Source organism: Trachemys scripta, chromosome 24, assembly GCF_013100865.1.
Source record: "Trachemys scripta elegans isolate TJP31775 chromosome 24, CAS_Tse_1.0, whole genome shotgun sequence".
Classification (NCBI taxonomy): Eukaryota; Metazoa; Chordata; order Testudines; family Emydidae; genus Trachemys; species Trachemys scripta.
The window spans coordinates 8,923,521-8,948,542 of NC_048321.1; the positions used below are offsets into that span (position 1 = coordinate 8,923,521).

Here is a 25,022-nt window from a genome sequence, read left to right on the forward strand (position 1 = left end):
GTGGGGTGGCAGACGTGGTCCCAGCTGGTTCCTCGAGCGCTATCCTCGCTGCTGGAAAGGTGCGGGCTCGGCCCTCCAGTCTCCTCCTGGCGTTACCTGGAATGTTCCTAAATGGAGTGAAGCCGGCATTGGAAAATGTTGCAGCCCTTGGACTAAATGGACGTTTCAGTTTAATGACACACCTCTGCAGGCGGGTCATTCTGCATGGACGCAGATCAATTGCAGCCAAACCAATTGCAGCAAAAACTGCCTGCGTGCTGGTAGAGACTAAGGACCTGTCTATATGGGAAAGGGTGCGCTAGATTATAGACTCATAGTCTTTAAGGTCAGAAGGGACCATTATGATCTTCTAGTCTGACCTCCTGCACATCTCACCCACCCACTCCTGGAACAAACCCCCGACCTATGTCTGAGCTATTGAAGTCCTCAACTTGTGGTTTAAAGACTTCAAGATGCAGAGAATCCTCCAGCAAGTGACCCATGCCCCACGCTGCAGAGGAAGGCAAAAAAAACCCAGGGCCTCTGCCAATCTGCCCTGGAGGAAAATTCCTTCCCGACCCCAAATATGGCGATCAGCGAAACCCTGAGCATGTGGGCAAGCCTCACCAGCCAGCCCCCAGGAAAGAATTCTCTGTAGTAACTCAGATCCCACCCATCTAGTGTCCCATCACAGGCCATTGGGCGTATTTACCGCTAATAGTCAAAGATCAATTCATTGCCAAAATGAGGCTATCCCATCCTACCATCCCTTTTGCTTTAAATCTATGAGCCTGACTGATTTAAATATGTCATTTAATCAGTGCACACCCCTCCTGTGCACCCACTTAAACCAGTTTAACCGCATCTACCTTAGGCGTTTACCTTGGTTTGACGAGTCACCCCCTTGCGCTACACTAGGGCCAGGACGGCCTGGGAGGGAAAGCGTCCCCTACTGAGCCACCCAAACTGGGACACCCTGGGATTTCCTGGGGAAGCAAAGGCCGGCCCTTTCTGAGCTTGAGCGTGCTGACAGGGTTAAACAGCCAATAGAACCACAGAAGAAGACACCTGCGTACAAGCCGTCCTGTCACTTTAAAAAAAAAAAAAAATCAACCCCATCTGCAGCCCGCTGAGCTGCAACCCCCACTGCTCCTCTCCCACTGCATGGAGGATGAGCGATAGCCTCAGCCCCTCCCTTCCCCTGGGGAAATCACATTTCTCATATGGAAACGCTTAAAGTTCAACCCCAGATCAGATGTGCCAAACGGCACGCCAACGGCCTGGCCGGCCCGCCAGCCGCAGCGTCTGTTCCGGCTGCGGAAAGTCTCTGCGGCCTGTCCAACCCGCATCACGTTCACAGTGGGGATTTTATTGGGGGGCTTAAAGGGGGGAGACACTGAGCATCAATTTCATGCCAAACAAACTACCCTGCAGTCGCCACCCTTCCGCGGAGCAAGAGCTAGGAAGGAGCTGCGTCTCTTGTACATGTCGTGGTGCTCTGGACAGCTCAAAGGGGTCTTAGAAAGGGCAAAAACAGCCCCGAGAATCCACCCTGTGCGGGGCCTCCTGGGCCATTATGGAGGTGGCATAAGGGCTCTATGTAGCTGGTGGATCTTGGGCATAGATGGCAGCTATGAGAGATCAATGGCAGATCAGGGGTGTGGCTGGAAAGCACTGTGCGACTTCTGTCTCGCAGGGACCATGGAAAACAGCCTGTAAGTTTAGAGCAGCCTCAGTGTTGCTCTAATGTACACTGGGGGACAGTCAGGGCCTTGCACAGCCCCACAATATGGGCAGTGGAAAGAGGACTTAAAGCCACCTTCGTCCCCTCCGTCCCAGCACCAGTCACAGCAAAAGAGTGACTGGGAACCAGACCTCTGCCTTCGGCTTGTGCCTTTCCAGCTTTCTACCAAGTTGTACCCGCGGACCTGCCCCCACCACTCCGGGCTCACCACGTACCCTGCGTCACGGCTGTGAACTCAGCTGCCCTGGCGAGAGCTGCCCCTTGATCAGGGCCCTGCGAGGAGCCAGGGGCCACAGATGGAATGGGAGAAAAATCTCTTCCCCAGCCTCCTCCCTCAGACCCAAGTGGGGTAGCTACATGCTGTGGGACCCACCGGGGGCAGGAGCCACCTGTATGCCGGGGCCCCTCTGTGCTGGCTACACCAGTGCAAAGGGGCCGTAAAACCTCTGGGCTAATACCTCCCAGCTTAGAGGGCTGAGTTCACCGGCCCTATAGGAGCCCGGGTGCAGTGGGGCTAGGAGGAGGCGTGGCTTGGCCACTCCCCTCGGTTGGTGCAACGCTATTGCAGCTGAGCGCAAGTTAAGGCAGATCTCAGGGATGCCTGAAGTAGCTCCAGGATAAGGGAAGCACAGTGCTTCCCCCCCTCACTCCCTGTGCCGGGCTCAGCACTGGCATGGGATGAGGCCGGGCCTGAGATACCTCAGTGATGAGCCCAGGTAAGTAGAGAGAAACAGACCACGAGGCTTTGATCCAGCCTCGTCTTATGGGATGGTTTGTACCGAATGGAGGCGTCACTTCATACTTCAGGCAGCTTGCAGGCCCTTTCCTGTCTGACTGCACCTGCTCTAGAAGAGATCACGTGGCGTGCGTCCGTCCCTGTCCGTCTCAGATCCCTGGAAACTTCCTGCTCCAAAAGCCCCTGTCTCTTGAACTAAAGGAGAATCTCCACAAGCGATTAGCAGTAGAGGCTATATGACACACAGGTGAGCATTCTGAGCCCATCCAGAAGGGGGCAGAAGTAGCATATGTCTACCTACAAAGGGGTCAGTTCAGTGCCAGCAGCTAGTTCGTGCTTCACTCCACCGGTTTCCTTTCTAGAGGCCTGGTCGTCTATGGCATTCTGGCTCTGTCTGCTCACGATTAGCCAGCCTCACCTGCGATTGGAAGCAGGGTCTCCAGCTGTGAAAGGGGCCCTACGGCTCTGACCCTGAGAAATACTGGGGGGCTTCAAAGACCTGGGGAGAGGGGTGGCCTTAAGGTACCGCCCCATCAGGGATTCACAGACACCGAACTGCCAAGCTTGGCACAGCTCCATGTGTGACCCTATAACGCAGATGATTGAATGAGCTCATTTGCAAACGATTTGTATCTTGCCATAAACTTCGATCACCACCCTCTCCCCCAAGCAGCGACCGGGAGAGGGCCTGGAGCTGCACAAATGTTGCCAGCTCCGAGGCTGGGGCAGGTAGGGGGGTGAGTGGGTGGGTGGGTGCTGCTGTTGTACTGAGGACTGTGCCTTTAAGGGCTGAGCTACCCAGCCAGATGCTCTCTTGCCAGCACCCGACCTGCTGAGTGATCATTGAGCATCCCAGCTGTGACTTAAAGTCTTTCAGCTGGATGGTTTGTATGACAGCAGCACCCGAAAGCTCAGACGCTACGGCGTTGGGGACCTTACGGGGACATTCGATGAGAGCAGGCAGCGCTGCGCCTTCTCTGAAGCAAAGGGGGGAAAGAAGAGAGACAGACAGACGGACTGACACACTCACTTGCACAGAAGAAAGATCCTAGTTCCCGGGAAGAGGAGGGCAAAGCTCATTCCTCCTTCGCCCTCAGGATTCGGAGCAGCATCGAGTGAACTTCTTCATCCATGAACCCCTGAGCCGGAAGAAACCCCATCCCCGATCAGTGTGTTGTGTAACACACTGGTGTCCATGGTCTGGCTTGAGACACGTTCCAGCAGCCCTCTCCACCCCGCCACCAGCTCTGGGCTTGCCATTCTGCACCACAGCACCCCCTTGTGGAGGGCCAGTGTGTGCTTCAGCCACTGTCTCACAAGCTCTGCCGGGGGAAAGCAATTTTCCTTTCTGCTCCAGCGTCGGTCCGTAAGGGCCTGTCAGGCAGACCCTCTGCTGCCAGGACCTGTCAGATCTGCCTGTCCCCTGGCTCTGCCCCATCCACGCCCAGTGCTGCCAACCTTGGTCCCCCAGCAGAGAGACATCTGTGGCTTGCAGGGCTACAACTTCCCCACTCATGGCTGTGCAGTGCTGGGGACCCTGCACCCGGGCGTAAGCTTGGGGAAATCTAGCCCCTTGACTGTGCGAGGCACCTCCTAATCAGCCCTGTTGGGTCGCTCCAAATGGCTGGAGGCGTGTCCAGAGCCAGAAACAGGACTCAGGACTCCCAATCCCGTGCTCTAACCACTAACCACACCGGCTCCCAGGACTGTACTCACCCCACTAGACCACACGGCCTCCCAGAGCCGAGATGAGAACTCAGGAGTGGGTTAGGGCAGTGAAGACTGAGAACTGGGACTCCTGGGCGATATTGCCAGTTCAGGGAGGGAGGACGTTCTAGTCGTTACATCCGGGGACTGTAACACTCTGTCTTCCAGCTCCCCCTACTCTAACCACCAGACACCACTCGCCTCCGAGAGCGGAGATTAAATCTCAGGCATCCTGATCCCCAGTCCCCCCTGGTCTAGCCTACAGTACCTCAGTGCTAGGAGTCTCAAGCCAGTTGCAGCAGAGTTCAGTGAGAACCTGCGGAGAATCACCTAATGATTATGGGAACCAGCAGGAGCAGAAATGTATTGAAATCTACCTGAAGCCACACTAGCCTTAGCACCAACCCAGACCGTCTGAGGTTTGTACCTGGGCTGCATTGAGCAGATGAGTTCTGTAGATAGTAACAATCTCCTGGTGATTTTTTTCCTTAACCTGGGAAAACAAAAATAGACAGTGCTGGTGAGTTTCAATCTGCCAGCAGGTGTTTGTATTTCTATTAGGGTAGCACCCCAGAAGAGATCAGGGACCCATTTGCCAGAAGCTGCATGTGCACAGGGTAAGAAAAAGTCCCTACCTCCAACAGCTTACAAATGAAATAGACAAAGGGTGAGAGGGGAAACTGAGGCATAGAGAGGAGCTTGCTCCGGGTCACATAGGAGGTCAGTGGCAGAGCCAGGTCACCTGAGTCCCAGTCCAGAGCATCTACCCACTAGATCACGCTACCTCTCAGACCTATAAATAGCACCCTGACTGCAATGCGGATGGACAAGCCTTGCAATCTGAATCTCTATTGTGCTGGGTATTAGCATGCTGAACTGCCCAGGTGAACCAGCACCTCCCACTGTAAAAACTCCCACAATCACCTGGCCTGGCAAGCAGACACCGTGCGCCCAGAGCATTCCTAGAGAGGCAGGGCAGCACGCGACTCACCTCTAGCTGCAGCTGGAGACGAGCACTCTCGCTGCGCAGGGCCAAGATCTCTGCCGAAAGCTTCTCCGTCTCCTTCAGCAGCTTTTTAATCTACGGTTCAATGACAGAGAAGAACGTCATGTCACAGATTGGGTTCCATACCGCCAGCTCCTCCGCTGGCGTAAATCAGTTTTCTTCCCTCTGCTTCAAAGGTGCTAGGCCAATTTACACCCACTGGGGACTTGGCCCCTAGGATGTTGCAACTAACCCCTCCCCCAACTAGAGCTGGTCAAAAATATTCCAGCGAAACATCTTGCTGTTGGAAAACGTTTGCAGGAACGCGTCAATTTCGCTGACGTTTTTCTATGGGGGGAAAAGTCAATCCGAATCGTTTCGACTTTTGACGTTAGCACAACAAAACAAATGTGTACTTTCGGTAAAGACATTTCATTTCGACATGTGTGTCATTCATTTCATGTAGACTTTTCTCTTTGATGAAACTCTGAAAATGAATATCCTATATTTAGGTATGATACATATTTGATCTGATCCAATCATATTTTCATCTAATAGGAAAGTCAAACCAACGTGAATCAAACTGAGAGCCAAAATGAAAGATCTTTATCGGACTGAAATGAAACATTTGGACGTTATTGAAACAAAACAACCCAATGCTTCCAAATGGAATGTTTTACAGAATTTTCCATTCCACGGGAGAAGCCAGTTTCTGACCCCAAACCCTTTTCGCCTATAGCTCCTGACCCCTTGCTCCTGGCCCTTTTTGCTTTTTAAATGGGGATTCAGGGAACTAGAGCTGGGATAACATCATAAGAACGGCCGTACTGGGTCAGACCAAAGGTCCATCTAGCCCAGTATCCTGTCTACCGACAGTGGCCAATGCCAGGTGCCCCAGAGGGAATGAACCTAACAGGTAATGATCAAGTGATCTCTCTCCTGCCGTCCATCTCAGCCCTCTGACAAACAGAGGCTAGGGACACTAGTCATGGGCTCTGAATCCAGCCTGGTTCGGGAACGACTGACAGCTGTTCCCATGGGGTGGCGAGTCAGGAGCTCCTGTGTGAAATGGACTTGGTGAGTCTCGGGCCAGTTTCTGCTGAACACCCCGGAACATATACAGTGATGATCCTAATTGCTAAGGCTTGTGATTCATAGATTCTAGGACTGGAAGGGACCTCGAGAGGTCATCGAGTCCAGTCCTCTGCCCTCATGGCAGCACCAAATACTGTCTAGACCATCCCTGATAGACATTTATCTAACCTACTCTTAAATATCTCCAGAGATGGAGATTCCACAACCTCCCTAGGCAATTTATTCCAGTGTTTAACCACCCTGACAGTTAGGAACTTTTTCCTAATGTCCAACCTAGACCTCCCTTGCTGCAGTTTAAGCCCATTGCTTCTTGTTCTATCCTTAGAGACTAAGGTGAACAAGTTTTCTCCCTCCTCCTTATGACACCCTTTTAGATACCTGAAAACTGCTATCATGTCCCCTCTCAGTCTCCTCTTTTCCAAACTAAACAAACCCAATTCTTTCAGCCTTCCTTCATAGGTCATGTTTTCAAGACCTTTATCTTGATCAGAGGGCTCTATGCAGATAAATAGTTATTAGCTATGGTGCCAGTGTGTGGCACTCAAGAAAATGCAGGATTGTTCCTGGGGCTGGTAGGATCAATGAAAACTTGGGTGCGCACTGCAAATGGGTTGTTCTGGGCATCTCTACATACCAGCTCGTGACCGCCCCCTTCTCCACTTCTAGTGCCTTGGACCAATACTGCGGAACCCAGCAGGGTCTGATTCTCAGTTGTACTCTCTTTTACGCTGCAGGGCAACTGAAAATCAGGCCCTTGGTATTTTCAATAAGGGTGAAACCCCCTGTGACAGGACATTGTTCCAGTGTGAGTTACCAGTCGAACCCTGAGCATCGCGTCCAGAGCAGGAGAACATTTAAAGGACCCGCGCGTGAGACCCTCCAAGCCGGCTATGGGATTCAGGCACGTTGGGTGTCTAACCTCCCCTTCGAAAATCTCAACCAATAGCATCGCAAGGCTGATTTGAAGCCCCGGGAGCAACACCTGCAAACCCCATGGAAACTGGACATGCAAGTCCAGGGACTTGCTGTGGGATGTCGTGCCAGGGAAGCAGGCGATCCGGCTGAGAAGGCAGCTTTGGAGTATGTGGAGACCCCCCCTCCCACCCTCAGTCCTTTCCTCTTAAATCTATAGGCCAAATCCCTGGCTGCTGTAAGTCGGCGTAGCTCCATTGAAGACAATGAAACTACCCTGATTTATACCAGCTGACGATCTCAGCCACCATCAAAGTCAATGGGAGTCTTTCTGTTGGTTCTGTGTCAGGCTCTTCTGCACTAATAGGCCTCTTTGGTCTTACCTTCCCTTCTTTGTCCTGGCAGGTCCTGGAGAGCTCCTCCACCTTCTTGTTCAGCTTCTGGATGGTTCTCTCCAGCTGCTCCGACTTCCCCCTCAGCTCTCCTGCTTCCTTCTCCTGCTCCGCCATCTTGGCCAGCAGGTCCTTGTTCTTATGCTTCTCTGCGGCCAGGGCCTCTTCCCGCTGGGCGGACTTCCCCCTCACCTCCTCATGCTTCTCCTGAAGGGCTCGCAACTCCTCTTCCAGAGCCTGAGTCTGGAGCGCCAGGGAGCTCCAGGCCTTCTCGTGCATCCGCAGGGTCTCCTCCTCCTCCGAGCACAACTCTGCCACCTTCACGGGCAGTCGGTCGAGCATCTGCTTCAGCTTGGTCACGTCGTGGCTTTCACCGCCCAGGGTGGCCTGAGCTGCCTCTAGCTCCTCCTTCAGCTCCCACAGATCTCTCTCCAGCTCGTTCACCCAACGCCAGGGTTCAAGCACCAGCTCTCCGCCAACGATCTCTAAGGTCTCGGGCGCTTCCTGACCGAGGGCCTGGACACCGTGGTTTTGAGGGCTTTTCTCGCCCCCAACGGAGGCATCGATAGCCTCGCACTGCACGGCAGGAGCCTGGTCGCCCACAAGCACCTGGCTCTCCTCTTCTATCTCCGACACCAGCTGCAGGGCCTCATTATGCTTCTTCACCAGGTTGTCCAGTTTCCAGTGCAGCTCCTCCAAGATGCAGGTGCTGAGACTCTGGCTTCCCACGCTGTTGGCCTCTCCCATCATCTGCTTGAGGAAACTGTCCCTCAGCACCACCATCTCCCTCTTCTGGGTCTCTAGCCTTAGCCTCAGCTTCTTGGTCTCTTCCTTCTCGGCTGACAGCTCCCGGGACAAGGCGGCCACTCTCTGCCTCAGCTCCTCCACCAGGCTCTGCGCCTCTCCTTGGGGGGACCCCTCCTTCTGGTGCTGCCAGAGACGCTGGAGCTCATCTTGTAGCTTCTCCCTCTCCTGGCCCAACTGGGCCAGCTCGTTCATGAGGTTGCCGTTGTTCTGTCTGAGGTCCGACACCTCTTTCTCTAGGTCAGAGCTTCTCCTCCTGGCCTGGCCCTTGGTTTCCACAGAATCATTCCTCAGCCTAGGTCTGAGTTGCCCATGGGGGCCATCTTGGAGCGGGTTCTTTTCCATCCTGCCCTTCTCCAGCTCCTCCGGGGATTGAGGTTGCCTCAGTGGAGACTCAGCCTCATCTCTAAAGACATTGCTCTCCTCCTCATGCTGCTCCAGGCCATTTCTCAGCTCCTGGAGCTGGGAAGCCACCATGCCGTTTACCAAGACCCCTGATTCCTGCTTGCTCTGAGGGGCTGAGATGGCTTCCTGAAGAGGCCTGGCTTTCTCCAGGAGGCTGGAGTTGGCCTCATCCATCTTGGCCAGAGCACGTTCTAAGCCCATCACCATCTTCTCCCAAGAGGCCACGCTCTTCCTGATGGCTTCTGATGGCACCGCCTCGAGGTGAAATTTGCCCCCAAGGGCCTCCTCTGCTTCCCTCTTCAGAGCCTCGTTTTCAGCGAGGACCGCGGCCTTCTCCTCCTGTGCTCTGTCAGCTGTCTCCCTCATCCATGACAGGATCTGGCCTAGCTCAGCATGGAGAGCGGCTCTGGGCCCTCTCTGATCCACCTCCTGCCTTCCCGCCTTCTGGCTTTCTCCCTGCTGCTTTCCCAGCAGCCCGCGTAGCCGTTGGTTGTCGCCATCGAGCTCAGCGACACGCGCTTGCAGCTGCTCCAGTGCCTCGCCGTGGGCCCGCTTCTTGGCCTCGTAGACGGCGATCACCGCCCTCATGTTCTCCAGATGGCCTTCGATCTCCACCACCCTCTTCGTCGCACTCTCCTTCCCCTCCAGGGCCGTGGCCACTTCGGCCTGGAGCCGCTGCAGCTCCTCCTGATGGTGTCTCTTCTCCTCCTCTTCCTCCTCCCCCGGCCACTGTATCCTCTCTTCCTTCACTGCTACGTTCTGGCTTCCTCCTCTCCCTGCCTCTTGCTGTCTCTTCTTCAGCTCTTGCACTTGTTCAGCCAAAAGGTTCAGGTAATAGTCCTCTTCTGTGGTGTCCCGGCTGTATCGGCGGCTCAGCACCCGCCGGCCCTCATCTGCCCTCTCCGGCAACAGCTGGCTTATCTCCTGCACCTGGTCCCAGATCCTCTCCTTCATCACCTTGCACCCTTCCACCAGGGCATCACACTCCTTCGCCTTCCTCACTAGCTGCTCCTCCAACTGCAGGACCTTCGTCTGCTCGTCTTCGTACCGACACCTCCACTCCTCGGCGTCGAGATCCTCTTCATCCCCATCGGCGTCTCCGCCTACCTCACTCTGCAAGGTTGTGCTGCTGCTGCTGCGCTCCAGTGGTTCGGCGGTCACCTGGAACCACAACAGAACAGATGAGTTTATTGGAGAGGCGCTACAAAATGGCGTCCTCCGCGCACCGTGACCTCACACGTACGGTGGGTGCAAGGTCGCACTGTGCGGAAGACGCCATTTTGCTCTTCAAAATGGCATCCTCCAGATTGTCCAGGGTCCCGGCAGGAAAGACTTTATTAAAATGGAGTTGTGCCAGCACAAATTGGGAACCCCCTGCCCTCTAGGTATGTGCAGCACCTAGCACATTGAGGACATTTAGGTGCTACTCTCCTATAAATAACAAGGACAAAAGTCAGCCAGACACTCCCCAAGGGGATGGGTACTAGGAGGTGGAGCCTTTTCCCTTCCCAATAGACCTTAGGAGGCCAGTTCTAATCTGCCCCTCGGCTGGCCGGGACTGAAAATCACTGCTCTCGCTGGCATTCTACGTGAACCAAATTGGGGGGGAAAAGGCCCAGTTCTGCCCCTTGCGCCATCATATACACCAGAGCAGAAAACGCCAGCAGACGAGAAGAGCCATTTTGTGCACCCATTTTGCACAGACGCCGCCAGGGGACGGCGCTGGGGAATCAAGCCCTCGGGTTCAGGCCTGGTAACAGCAGCACAATCAGGGCTGATCCGATCTAACTCCCCCCCAATCCTCCGTGTGTAACCAGGGACTGCAGAGTTTATCGCTGCGTAACACAGCCAAGAAGCTCTGACACACCTCCAGTCTTTCTCTGGCTGGTTCTCCTCACCTGTGCAGTGACTCCTGTTTGACGGCCGGGTCCGTGCTCTGCCAGGGGAAAAATAAAAACACTGGATGAAATTTTAAAGCTCTCCGTAGCGCAGAGTGGCGAGCTGCCTTGCCCCCCGGCAGCCCCTGCCTTCTGGATATCCCAGCTCTGCACAAGCAGGAATTCAGCTAGTAAGGTGGGTAACGGATCATCCCCAATGACAACAGCTGTGACGTGGCCAAGGTCTCACAGCGAATTTGTAGCCGAGCCAGAAATAGAACCCAATTCCAACCATGGGAGCACACTCCCATCCTAGAGCTAGCTACAAAACACCAGTCCTCTGCCCTACCTACCAGGCAATACTCCTCCCCGGAGGTGGAACTAGAACCTGGGGGTTCCAACTTCCAGACCCCTGCTTTAAAACACTGGACACCACCATTGGGTAAACCGAGGCACCGAGCGGGGAAGTGACTCGCCCAGCGTCACCCAGTAGCAGAGCCAGATCTCCCGATTCCCAGTCCTGTGCGTTAGCCACGAGGCTGAATTTCCTCCCTACGCGCAAAGCTTTCTTATTATCCTCAACAAAACTTACTGAGATTCTTTTGGAAACGTTCCAGCCGTTTATTTTTTGGCTCTGGCCCTGCCCCTCATCCATACGGCAGTCGCCATGGAAACCAAAGCCTAGCAAGCGGAACGCCGAAGACAAGGGTCCCCTGGATATTACATTTCGCCAAGTCCCGCCAAGCCCGATTATTGCTTTTAGAAATCAAAACCATCTGGAGAAGCTGCCGGAGGCTGGAGACCTCCTTGCAAATGAACTAAACAAACACGCATTAAAAAAAAAAAAAAAACCAATATCCTGCCCGAGCGAGGGTGGGTGTAATCCAACCAAAGGAGCCGATTAGAGGCACAAAGGGAAAGTTGGAGGTGGACGCTGGGGGCGGGGGGGCGGGAAACAGTTTTTGCTGCTTTCTGAGGCATTTCTGCATCTTGGAATGAAGTAAAATGCTACCTACTAACTAATAGTTGCCATGTTACCAATGGCTCTCAGCAGAGGGTCCCCCAAGTCCTTTAGAAGCCTCCGCCAGAGCGGGAAATGTGTCCCGCACTAAGCAAGCTTCTTGCATTAATCTCTGATTGGTGTGCCAGCCTTGCATTTTGGATAACTCAGCCCCTGCTAGACGTTCAGCTGGACGGGACCGTCGTGACCCTGTACATCCTCCTGCCCATAGCAGGCCACCGACCCTGGCCCACCCGCCCCTGTAACAGGCCCCGGACCTCTGGCTGCGTTACTGACGTGGTCCGATCTTGATGGAAAGACTTCGAGTGACAGAGGATCTGCCAGTTACTCTAGTTGGAACCAGCAAGGGACCCGTGCCCCATGCTGCACAGGAAGGTGAACCCCCCCACCCCAATCCCTTCCTGACCCCAAAACCAGCAGCCCCTTCCCCTCACCTCTTCTCTTCCTCTTCTTCAGGGCACTTCGCAGCAGCCTCCTCAGCGGGCGGCTCTGGGACTGCAGGGCGTAGTGCAGGGCGTCGTGACCCATCCTGTCCACCACGCTGAGGTCCACCCCGCTGCTTACCAGCAGCTCGGCGGACTCCACACTGGAGCTCTCACAGGCCAGGATCAGAGCAGTCCTGGAGGGGGACGTGAGGGGGCGTCAGGGACAGTTCTGGGGAGCCCCAAGGGCACCCCTTGCAGACAGGCCACCTGGATAATCCCTGCGTGTGGATCCCCCTCAACTGGCCCTCTCTGCTCTGGCCCACTGGAGCAGCTCCCATTTAGGGCAGCAGTTCTGAACCTTTCCTGTATGGGGACCCCCAACCTGGGGCTGCCCATTGTTGGCTAGCCCCGACCCCTCCCCAGGTAGTAATACAGGAAGGACAGGCTGGCTGCAAGCGCCTGACTCCCAGTCATGACCCCCGTCCCTCGGGTGGTCCCGGCCCCCAGACCAGGCTGAGAAATTTTAGGGGACTCCTGTAATAACAGCCAGCTGTCCCACAGGACCCACAGCAGCTCCCAGAAGTTCTGGAAGGCCTTGGGGGCCACCTCATGAAACCTGTGGACAGTGGGTGAGACAAGGTCCCATATTGAGACGAGAATGCCCATAATGCCCCTGGGCAACTGCCTCCCCCCCCATTCCCTGGTGAGAATGCCCATAATGCCCCTGGGGAACTGCTCCCTCCCTGCCATTTCCTGGGGGAAACCCCCCACAATGCCCCCGGTGCCAGTGCTGTTTTGATTCTCAGAGCCCAGGCAAGACTCACTTCTGGTCCTTGTCGGTGAGGTCGCCGCTGGCCCCTCTCTGGAGCAGCTGGCAGCAGATGGTGGGGTGGTTCCCCACGGCCGCTATCATCAGGGGCGTGCGTCCGTTCTGGAAGGAACGGCAGAGGCGGTTTGAGTGGCGGAGCCCCACCCAAAGCCGGCGCGGCTTCCCAGCACCCCGCGGCTGGGAGCCGGCTCCCCGAGCCCTTGCAAAGGTTATAAGGCCCCTGGCCCATGCCCTCCACACGGGGAGCGAGTTTCACCCCTCGTGAGGGTCCTTCCACCAGGGGGTTTTACACTCACGTTATCGGTGACATCCAGGAAGGCCTCCTGGTCGCACAGGAGCAAGACGCTGGATGCACACCCTGACGAGGCTGCGGGGCAGGAGGAAAAGGAGCGGTCAGTGCTCGAGGGACACGCCTGGCTGCTGCCACGCCTAGGCCCCGGCTGCCCAGAGCACCAGGTACGCCCTCTCTCAAGGGCCAATGAGGGAAGGAGTCTTCAGTCTGACCGTCATCACTCGAGACCTCCTGAAGCTGGGGCCTAGTTCTCTGCACAGGACGGTTCTTCAGACGAGGCGAGACCCGAGCAGGGTCATTTCCCCACGTGGGTTTAAACCCCCAGGAGGGGGAGGGAGGGAGGAAGATCTGTTAGGGCATCTCCCATGGGAAGCCCTGTCCCAGGGCATATTTACAGCTAGACTGGGCAAGCCAGGCAGCATTGGCCAAAAAGGTGGACTAGAGACTAGATGGGACTGGGCACTCTAGATTTGTTCCATCTCTGGTCGCTCGGGTCCTCTCCTTGAAGGTGGGTGGGGGGGGGAATGGCTGGAACACAATCCACTGCCCTGATGCAGCTCCTGCAGTCTGGCTCCCCACCCGCTAACCCTGCAGGACAATATCTCGGGGACTCAGGCGGCTTGTAGGGACTGGTATATTTTGCCCACACTCAAATCAGCCTCTTCGAGGTCCATATGGCCCCTGGCTGGCTTCACCTAATCAACGGCGACACCCAGTGGACATGCGCAGGCACTGCGCATTGTCAGCATCCCATCCCTACGGATGGACAGACAGACAGACACATGTCTGGGGATGGAGCGAGAGGTGGCCAGAGGTACGTCGGGGGATAGAAAGGCAAGTAGGTAGCTAGGACAGACAGGCAGGTTTGCACAGCGATAGACAGACAGACACGTATGGCGATGGTGAGGTCTAGAGAGAGAAGACTCTAGGGACTCCCATGGGAGACCGGCCTCATGTCTGTCTCTCTAGCACGGCAACAAGAAGATGACCGTGATGGGAGGGAACTCGTCAGATCTCCCTGCTGGGAGACGGGGCCCCAGCCAGCTCTCAGCCCCCTCCGGCTGTCTCCAGGAGCCCGGGCTCAGCCCCCCCCGCTGATCAGCCTGGCTCCGAGCCCCTCACGCCTCAGCCCCATTAGAAGATCTGCCGTGATGCGCGCGTCGGACAGGGCTCCATTCAGGGCTCAGCTTTTCCCCTCGCCCGGCCCGACAGCCTGCGCCACCCGGGACTGACTCACCGGCCCAGTGTAGGGGGGTGCGGTTCTCCCCATCCACGCAGTCCTCGTTGGCACCGTGCTGCGAGGAACAAACGTGGCCGTGAGGGCAGTGCGTGAGAATGGCCACCTCCCCCGCCCATGCCAATGGGCCAGGGGGTGGCTGGAGCGCAGAGCCACAAACCCACCTCCTGCCCCAGAGGGAGACATGGCCCAGCCGACGTGGGACAGCAGGAACCCTCACCCTCGGGTGAGCCAAGCAGGGCTTCCAGGTATCCAGGACAGATGATGCCCCTCAATTAAGTGGCTACGGCACTGGCGTGGGACTCCAGATGCCTAGACTCTAGCCCCAAGGCCGCCACGGACTCCCTGCATGACCTTGAGGCAAGTCACTTAAAAAAAAATAATCTGGGCCTCAGTTTCCCCATCTGTAAAATGGGGATAATGACCATTCCTCTGGCTTTGTTTGTCTCAGTTCGTTGGGGTCGGGACAGTCTCTGGCTGTTTGTACAGCCCCGAGCACAATGGAGGCCCCACAGTGCTGCCCAGCACAGATCTGGGAAGACAGGAGATCTTGTTTTCCCATCTCCAGCACTGATTCACTGCAGAACCTCAGACGAGCCAACCCCCACCTGTCCGAGCCTCCACTTCCCCAGCGGTAAAGTAGGGCTAATTATCCAGGCAGCCAAGGGCTTAATTCAGGAACAACTGCCCGCGTCTCCCCGGCGCCTTCTCTCAGAGGATCCCAAGGCATCCGTTCATCTGGAGGGGTTTTGCTGGCTGCTTAGAGGCCAAACAGCCAACACAGTAAGTCGTCAAGCAGGAATTTGCTCACTGCCCTAAGCTAAGAGACACGCCTGTTACATTTCTGTCTCGCCCATTGCTACCCTGTCGCCTCTAGATTGAAACTCCCCGGCCACACCTTGCCACGCCGGAGGGAAATGATTAGCCCCCGAGCAGCTCAAATGCCAGGAGACGGGGCATGGCCACTGCTGGGCTGGGCTAGGGCATGGTAGCCTCGTGGGATGCCACCCACAGAACCAGGAGGATCTGGGGCCCAGTTTCTGATCTCTGGTTTTGCGGGGGGAAATGCAGAACAGCTCCCTCTACATCTGGGGTTACTCCAGATCAATAGTGGGGGAACGGAGAGTAGAAATTGCACCTGTGCACGCCGGGCTCTGAAGGGGACCCTCCATTTTCCACCCCCGCTAGAAAATGTGATTAGATCTGGGGGCGCTTCCATGTTTTGCAGCTCCACTAGTGCTCCCAGAAATCCAAGTGAGGGACCCGGTGACTCTACAGCAGGGGTTCTCAGACTTTTGTACCGGTGACCCCTTTCACACAGCAAGCCTCTGAGTGTGACCCCCCCTTATACATTAAAAACACTTTTTTATATATTGAACACCATTATAAATGCTGGAGGCAAAGCGGGGTTCGGGATGGAGGCTGACATCTCGCGACCCCCCCATGTAATAACCTCGCGACCCCCTGAGGGGTCCCGACCCCCAGTTTGAGAACCCCTGCTCTACAGGGAGCCCCCCACCCCTATGTCCAGCTTCAGGGCTCATTTCCTCCCTGAAATGCACAAAGTGGCTCAGGGCTCTGCATTCGCAGCTGATCCCGGCCCAGTTTAGCTTGAATTCCACCCAGTTTGGATTACCACGCTCCCAATGCGCCGCTTGCGAATCACAGGTGCAGCCCTCTCATGATCTTCATTCGTCGAATGGAAGGAGAGGCTCTATCATTCTCATTTCACAGCTGGGGAAACTGAGGCACGGAGCGGTGGAAGGGACTCTCCACAAGTCACCCGGACTAAGAATAGAACCCAGGCCCTTGACTCCCATTCCCCCTCCCAGCTCTAACCACTAGACAGCCACTCCCTTCCCAAAGCCGGGAATAGAACCCAGGCGTCCTGATTCCCAGACCCCCCCTACTCTAACCACTAGACCCATAGACCAGATAGCCCATCTTTTCTCAGAGGAGAACCCAAGAGGTCCTGGCCCCTGATCCAACCAGCAGACCCCGCTGCAGCCTCCTACAGACCCTGTCAGTGAACGTGAAGCGAGTCTGTAAGGAAATCAGATGGACCCTGTGGCTGCCCAACTGATGGCTTGAGACCCCAGCGGGGAACACCCCGATGCCCAGCCCAGAGCCTGGGGGCAGGGAGGGCAATTTCCATCTTTACCTGCAGCAGAACCTTCACGCACTGGGGCTGGCAGGCGATGGTGGCCAGGTGCAACGCTGTGCTGCCTGGGGAGCAGAGCAAAGGGAGAGCATCAAGTCTTGGGAACAGAAAGCTAAACCCTGCCCGGAGCTGGGGAGTCTGTGGGTGCACGGAGCCGGGGTGAAAACAGCTTCATCTCTCCCAGGGAGGGGAGGCCGATCAACCCCTGGACTCATCTCAGGGCTCAACATGCCTAGGGCCCAGTAACAGATCCTGATTGTGGGGGGGCGGGTTCAGGACATGCCCAGGGGCAGTGCCAGAGTCTACAGTGGCACCAGGCTGGCTAGGTCTGGCTCAGGGCCTCACTGATGATCATAGGTGGGCTGGGGGAAGGAATTATTGCCCAGGTCAGATCAGCAGGGATCATGGGTTTGCCTCCTCTGTAGCGTGTGGGTGCCAGGATTCATAGAATATCAGGGTTGGAAGGGACCTCAGGAGATCATCTAGTCCAACCCCCTGCTCAAAGCAGGACCAATTCCCAGTTTTTGCCCCAGATCCCTAAATGGCCCCCTCAAGGATTGAACTCACAACCCTGGGTTTAACAGGCCAATGCTCAAACCACTGAGCTATCCCTCCCCTCTGATTACCTGGGTGTACCTCACTTCGTCAGTTCCGTGCCACTGCGGGGGCCTCGGGCCCTCCGGCTACTAATTTTCATCCTTCAAGATGCAAGCTGCTCCCCTGCCATCCTGGCCAGGGAACAACAAGGTGCACAGGTGGGATCTGGGGGCCGTCCACTGAAACATGGTGCTGGCCACCATCAGAGCCAGGATATCAGCCTGAGTGGCCCATTGGGCCTGGCGGGGGATGGTGGGGTACTAATAGAGGGAGACAATTTAGCTAATCTTGTCTGACAGGAGGCAGGAAATGGGATAAGACCAACCGCTGGTGAGAGTGAATATCCTCTTGTTATTAACTGCATTGTAGTCGCACTTGGTCCCGAACCAGGACCCCAGCACTAGATGGCCCATTGATGTGTTCCAGTGAGGCAGAAGGTGGGATACCAGCCAAGGGGCCGGGTCCAAGGCCCACTGAAGTCACTGATTTCAGTGAGCTCTGGATCAAATGCCCCATGGACCACTGGGCAGGGGCTGGGACTCCAGACTACCTGGACCATTTATCTGTATGGGCCGGGCAGGAGGCGTGATGCTGGATTGGAGGGAACAGTGATCTGAGTTGGCCTGCCAGAGGGCGGGATGGCTATTAGCCTAGATCAGTGTTTCCCAAACTTGGGACGTTGCTTGTGTAGGGAAAGCCCCTGGCATGCCGGGCCGGTTTGTTTACCTGCCCCGTCCGCAGGTTCGGCCGATCGCGGCTCCCACTGGCCGCAGTTCGCTGCTCCAGGCCAATGGGGGCTGCGGGAAGCGACGCGGGCCGAGGGATGTGCTGGCCACCGCTTCCAGCAGCTCCCATTGGCCTGGAGCAGCGAACCACAGCCGGTGGGAGCCACAATCAGCCGAATCTGTAGACGGGGCAGGTAAACAAACCGTCCCGTCCCGCCAGGGGCTTTCCCTACACAAGCGGCGTCCCAAGTTTGGGAAACACTGGCCTAGATGGAGCATCAGTCCAGGCCATTCCTGCACTCTCTGCTCCTCCGCCGAGCCGGGGAAATCCCTACACGTACCGTCGTCATTCTTCTCATTGACTTCGGCCCCATGAGACAGCAGGATGGTCAGGCATTCGGTGAGCCCTTTGGAAGCTGCCAGATGGAACCTGCAAAGAGGCGGAGAGCCAGGACTCACTGCGGGCCCGGCGAGAAACTCACCGAGCGAGCCATATTCTTGGGGAGCGGCGAACGTTCCACCCTAAAGTCATCGTCAGAGAGAAACTCCCGCTTGCTTCCTAGAGAGGACTGGGGGAGAGAACCCCTGATGTGTCTAATGCTTAGAGCAAGGGTAAGGAAGCCAGGACTCCTGGGTTCTATTCCAACCTCTGGGAAGGGGGTGGGATCTAGTTGGTCAGAGCAGGGAACAGGACGCCTGGGTTCTATTCCTGGCAGGGGAACGTGAGCTATTTTGATTAGAGCAGGAATAAGGAGCCAGGCCTCTGGGGTTCTATTCTTAGGTCGAAGCGGAGCATAAGCAAGTGGTCAGAGCAGGGAACAGGGCGCCAGGACTCCTGGGTTCTATTCCTAGATCTAGTTAGTACCTATGGCACCAGTGGCAGCCGTGTCTATGCAGCCTTTGCTGGGTGAAGGGGCTACTCATCATTTGATGCGCTGCCAACCAGCACCAGCTGCACAACCGGCAGTGCCATCCGGTACTGCAGCACGTTGCTCATGTTAATGGGAAGATAACGTCTGTGGGCATGTGGTGTAAGATAGGGACAGTCAAGTCCTGTGGTTCAGGGCACCAGCGGCTCCGGAAGGAACTATCAGCTACCATGTGCTGCATTGCACAATTAGCCAGATGCATTATGGGGATTTCATTCCCCACCCCACCCCCTACCCATGGCCTTCAGTGTGATCTCTGTTAGGGGCAGGCTGGAGCCAGCTGACTAGATGAGATCAAAGCTTTGCTCTGGTACAGTAGGAGGGAGGGAAACTAGACCTCGAGTCTAGTGATTCTTCCTCTTTTTAAAATCCAGAAGCAACTTGAGGACCCCAACTGAGATCAGGGCCCCAATGTGCTAGTTGCTGTATAGACACAGAGTTAGCGTCCCTGCCCTGAAGACCTTAGACTCTAAATAGACCAGACAAAGAGTGGGAGAAAGGATTGTTCTTCCCATTTTACAGGTGGGGAAACCGAGGCACGGAGAGCAGCCATGACTTGCCCACGGTCAATGGCAAAGCCATGTCTCCTGAGTTCCGGCCCAATGCCCTTGGCCACAAGACCACCCCACTTGTCAATGGGCAAGTGTGCTATGGCAGAAGGTGGGGATGCTGGACTGGATTGGCCAATGGGCTGGGCTGGAATAGGAAGATGGGGGTGGGAGGGATGTTTGGCCCGATGGGCCAATGTTATGATCTGGTGCATGAAGCAAATCCTACGTCCCTATCTTAAAGTGACACTCACTAGGTAGGGAGATGTGATTGGAAGGGAGCTGGGCTTTGTCCTGGCTTGGTGGGAATTAATCGCCTGAGCGCCAGCCTTTGGGGTATGGTTAGAAACAGCTGGGTTAGCGGGAGGGAAGAGGACAAGAAAACTTACGTACGCAGATTGGCCAAGGGCGTTGAGCTTGGTGGGTCTCGCGGTCTTTCTGGAAGCCAGGACGGCAACTCGGCCCACGTCCCCCTTCTCGACGGCTTCGAAAAGCTTCTGGTCGTGTTTGTTCCAGCTCTCGACCTGATTCGAAGAGAGCATCACGGAGCAAGTGAGAGCGGGCAGGGCTGGTGGAGACAGGACAGCATGGCCAAACAGAGCCAGGGCTCCCACGGGCTAAGCACAGGCGTGGGAGCCAAGAGTCCTGAGTTCTAATCCCATGGCTGCCAGTGACTCACCCTACAAGCTAGGGCAGCCCACATCACCTCTGCGTGCAGAATGGCTGAGCAAAGGCAGTATGGACTAAACAGGGGACTGGAGCAAGGTGGCCTGCGTTCTAAACCCACTGTTATCACCTACTCACTGAGTACGTCTACACTGGAGCTTTTCCCTCCAGTAACTTGATTGCAAATTAACTCGAGGGCGTCGCCAAGCTTGTGAAGGCTCGTCCGGACACTCCCCCATCCCTCTGTGGCTTTCCTTAGGGATTAATCTACAGCAAACCACAAATATGCGAGGAGTGTCCAGGCCAGTTTCTACAAAAGCCGAGCCCTGTGTAACCTGGGACAACCCACCTATTCCTTTGTGCCTCAGTTTCCTGCTCTCCCAAAGGGAGATGATAACACAAAGGGGAGTGACAGTTCATTAGCTCTCAAGACACTAGCTATTATTCCGGTGCATGTGATGCACAAAGAAAACATGGTGCCTTTACAATACACACCACCTTTCAGCTAAGGATTGTCAATTGTCTATTTATAGCTGCAGGCTTGTCATCAGGAGTGCCATTCCCTAGGGGTTTATTAACGATAATTAGGGCCCTACCAAATTCACGGCCGTGAAAAACGCATCACGGACCTTGAAATCTGGACTCCCCCATGAAATCTGGTCTTTTGGGTACTTTTACCTTACATGATACAGATTTCATGGGGGGAAACAAGTGTGTCTCAAACTGGGGTTCCCGATGCAAAAAGGGGTCATGGGAGAGTTGCAAGGTTACTGTAGTCAAGTATCAGGGGGTAGCCGTGTTAGTCTGTATCTACAAAAACAACAAAGAGTCTGGTGGCACCTTAAAGACTAACAGATTTATTTGGGCATAAGCTTTCGTGAGTAAAAACCTCACTTCTTCGGATGCATAGAGTGAAAGCTACAGATGCAGGCATTATATACAGACACATGGAGAGCAGGGAGTTACTTCACAAGTGGCGAACCAGTGTTGACAAGGCCAATTCAATCAGGGTGGATGTAGTCCACTCCCAATAATAGATGAGGAGGTGTCAATTCCAGGAGAGGAAAAGCTGCTTCTGTAGTGAGCCAGCCACTCCCAATCCCTATTCAAGCCCAGATTAATGGTGTTGAATTTGCAAATGAATTTTAGTTCTGCTGTTTCTCTTTGAAGTCTGTTTCTGAAGTTTTTTTGTTCAATGACAGTGACTTTTAAATCTGTGATAGAATGACCAGGAAGATTGAAGTGTTCACTTACTGGCTTGTGTTACTGTAGGGGGGCCATGGTATTGCCACCCTTACTTCTGCGCTGCCTTCAGAATTGGGTGGTCGGAAAGCGGCAGCTGCTGGCCAGGTGCCCGGCTCTGAAGGCAGCAATCCGCCAGCAGCAGTGCAGAAGTGAGGGTGGCAATACCATGATGCCCCTACAATAACCTTGTAAACCCCGCCCCCCCCATACACACACACACACACACACACACACATATCCTTTTGGGACAGGACCCCTACAATGGCAACACCCTGAAATTTCAGATTTCAAGATCTGAAATCATGACATTTATGATTTTTAAGTTCCTATGACTGTGAAATTGACCAGAACAGACCATGAATGTGGTAGGGCCCTAGAGGTAATGGCTGGCCCCTATGGTTAAATGCCACGTTTCTTATTTGAGACATGCTTAATCAGGAAAGCTGCAGGACATCCTAATGACAGGGGAAGACAATGGCAGCATTACACGCGGGTTTAGCGAGTGCTGAGTGGTTAAGTGGGTGTTTAACCAGCTGGTAAAGAGACATGACAGAAGACGTTCTGGTGTATTCATTAATACAGGAATTGCCCAAACGAGTATTAAAATAAGAGAAAGAAGGATCAGATCAAAAGACCAAACGGAGTGAGTCGTCTTAATCAGTCCAGAAGTGTATATCATTCAAGACATAAGATAGAGACACAAGTGCGGTCTAATGGGCTGAGGTCAGCAGCAAGAACCAGAAGCTCCGTGCCTCAGTTTCCCCACTGGGTGAAATGTGACAGCGATACTCGCCTTCCTTTGTAAAGGGCTTTAAGATCAATGGATGAAAAGCTGCTATGGAAGAGCTAGACTTTTTTTTTTATCATCATCTGTGGTCTCAGGCAAGTCCTTGCCTCGCTTTGTGACTCAGTTTCCCCATCTACTTAACTCCCACACAGACAACTTTGGCCTGGGGGGTGAAAACACAGGGATAAATTAAGCCATGGGAGAGCAGATGGGAGCAAATCCATTGGAGTCGCATCTGTTTACACTAGGGCTTCAATTTGGCTCTAAGTCTGTTTTTTTTTTTTAAACTATCAGAATCTATCTGTCTGACGTACTCATCCGGCTCACACCACCACAGTATCTGAGCACCTCGCAGTATTTAATGCATTTATCCTCATACCCACCCCCTATGAGGCAGGGAGGCTATCCTCCCCATTGTACAGAGGGGAAACTGAGGCACAGAGACTGAATGACTTGCCCAAGTCACATAGGGCGTCTGTGGCAGAGCCGGGACTGAACCCTGGGTCTTTAGTGTCCTAATCATTGCACAAGCATGGAGTATTAATGGACCCGCAAGAGCCTGAGCGTTGGGTAGTTGGTGATTAACATTCCACACCCGCCTACACACCCTGAGCATGTGTGTGTGTGTGTATTATTACACAAGGACAACACACCCCATGATTGCTCAAATCCTAATTACCCTGTATCTCAGATGAGGGCTGCAGTGGGAAAATAACCACAGGGTGGGATGCCCGGTCAGAGTGTTTGAGCGGGGAACGGGGTCTAGTTGCCTGCTCTCTTTGTTTCTTGCATGCACTGTAATTGTAGCCCTGTGGGTCCCAGGATATTAATGAGATAAGGTAAAAGCTATTACCTTCCCCACCTTGTGTCTCGACAGTAAAGAGAAGCCAAGCAATTGTTTGCTTGTTTCGCTGGCATATGAGTGCGGTCTAGTGGTTCCACACCTTGGAGGGAGTGTGATCCAATGGTTAGAGTGGGAACAGAACTCCTGGGTTCCATTCTCAGGTCTTGAAAGAAGTGTTTCCTAATGGTTAGAGCAGGACTCTCTGGTTGTGACGCGTTTAGCACATAACATTGGACATCAGGACCATGCCCAGCACATCCACTTATTCATCACTTAACTTCTTTGTCCCTCAGTTTCCCTCCCTGGAAAATTAAGACAATAATGCTTCCCTACCCCCTACAGTCACACCCTAATGCATCGTTGTAGAGAACTTTGAGGTGCTCCGATTAACGATGCCATAGACATGCAGATTATTATCACCAACCTTCTGTTAACGTAGCGTTTGGTAAATTGGGCCCACACTAATTAACTGTAAACAATCCTTTGCCACTTGGGATCGTCACAGCAACAACAGGACTAGAACTAGATCCTCCTGCTCCCAGGACCATCCCCTTACCACTTTAGATGAAGGAGAATATCCTTTAACTTTTTGGCAGTATAGGGTCCATGACACACAGTTCCAATTCCAACCAGCAGAGGGCAGGCATGTGCATAGGAGGGGTCATTACACTATACCTATCTGTAAAGAAGTTTGGGATCCTTCAGGATGCTATAAAAGGAAATGATTATTAAGTGATTATTCGCTATTATGGAGTGTATTAAAGATGTGGGACCAGAGGACCAACACATCTGTCCCTGATACAGATGTGCAGCACCCAATACCTATTAACAGGCAAGTGATTGGAGATCCCCGGTGGACCCTGCAATGCCTCATTGCACTGCTGGGTACAGGAGCCACAAGGCAAAGGTGTTGGGGTAACTTCTGCCGAGGGTGGGGGGCAGAGAACACCGAGTCCCCAATGGGATCTTTACAGCTTCACATCCCCACTCCCCTGGGGGCTGGCCCCTGGCTTCTGTACCAAGCCCGGGAACACCCTGGAGATGCAACAGCCCCTGGCTGACTGAGTAATGAACCCACTCCGCCATTCCGGTTTGTCAGGCCCGGACGCTGGCTCCCATTGCCAAACCCAGATCGCTGCATGCGATGCAGAGCGAAGACAGGCTGGGAACTGCATGGCATTCACCCCATGGGCAGGAAGGGCCGAGGCTCGGGGGCGACAGCGAACAAAGTGGGAGAGACTCCGTGCAGAGAGATTTCTGGTTTGATTTGCTTCCCAGGGGCCCCCTAAGCAAAGGGGGACAGACTCCGAGGGCCTCACTAGCGGCTCTGAGCCCTTGATTTCGGGGGCACCAGCCCCGCTGGCTGCTCTGAACCCTCAGATGCTGGCCAAGGTCACCCCAGGGATCCGGAGCAGAGCTGCGAATTGACGTGGGACCGAGCTAGGGCTCTGACCATTGGACGGTCCTTCCTCTCCCATCACCCCCGCCCCCAAACGCGGGCCGCAGAGTCAGCCCCAGCCTGTAGGACCCTTACCCTGCAGTCCAGGGGCAGAAGGGTCGGGCTGGGAAATGCCGTCCCCGAGGGCTAGCTCCGTAAGATACTGCTGGTGCGGGCTAGTCCTATGGGCGAGAGCACAGCGCAGTTCCCACCCCATACGGCAGCAGGGGGCTACGGTCAGAGACTAGCGCAGGGGCTCTCGGTCTTTGGCCACCCTAAGACCCCCCCCTCCTCCCAGCGAGCTGAACCCCCCTGCCTGCTTAGCACAGCACGGGGGGCAGACTCCCTAACACCTGGCGGGTGCGGCAGTCACTGGGAGAACCAGTACCATAGCATATGCATTGGTATGGAGGGCAGTGTAGGTACGGGGCTATTCCCATGGGGGTACTGTAGGCACGCCTCCCATAGGCTACTGCGGCTCAGGGCTCTTCTGTAGCACACAGGAATGTTCCTTTCTTAGGGCAATAAACCCTCCACTGGGCTCAGCCCCTGCCACGCCGGCCAGCTCAGGGCAAGGGAAAGATCTCGGCGGAGCTGACTTACCGCGACCTGCGAGGTGGAACAGGAGAACATCTTCTTCAT

The 25,022-nt window shown here is 54.8% G+C and overlaps 1 protein-coding gene across 1 annotated transcript; it reads right to left on the reverse strand.

The window, feature by feature from the left end:
• Positions 1-25,022, reverse strand: ANKRD35 (ankyrin repeat domain 35). The gene is made up of 15 exons (XM_034756955.1): positions 24,984-25,022; positions 19,794-19,924; positions 18,265-18,353; positions 16,602-16,666; positions 14,441-14,498; positions 13,208-13,278; positions 12,907-13,013; positions 12,087-12,276; positions 11,881-11,986; positions 10,658-10,881; positions 7,542-9,920; positions 5,158-5,247; positions 4,594-4,659; positions 3,490-3,598; positions 1-107 (listed from the first exon to the last, which is right to left on the reverse strand). Exons 1-14 carry the CDS (start codon positions 25,020-25,022, stop codon positions 3,536-3,538), a joined length of 3,678 nt encoding a protein of 1,225 aa, XP_034612846.1. The 3' UTR covers positions 1-107; positions 3,490-3,535.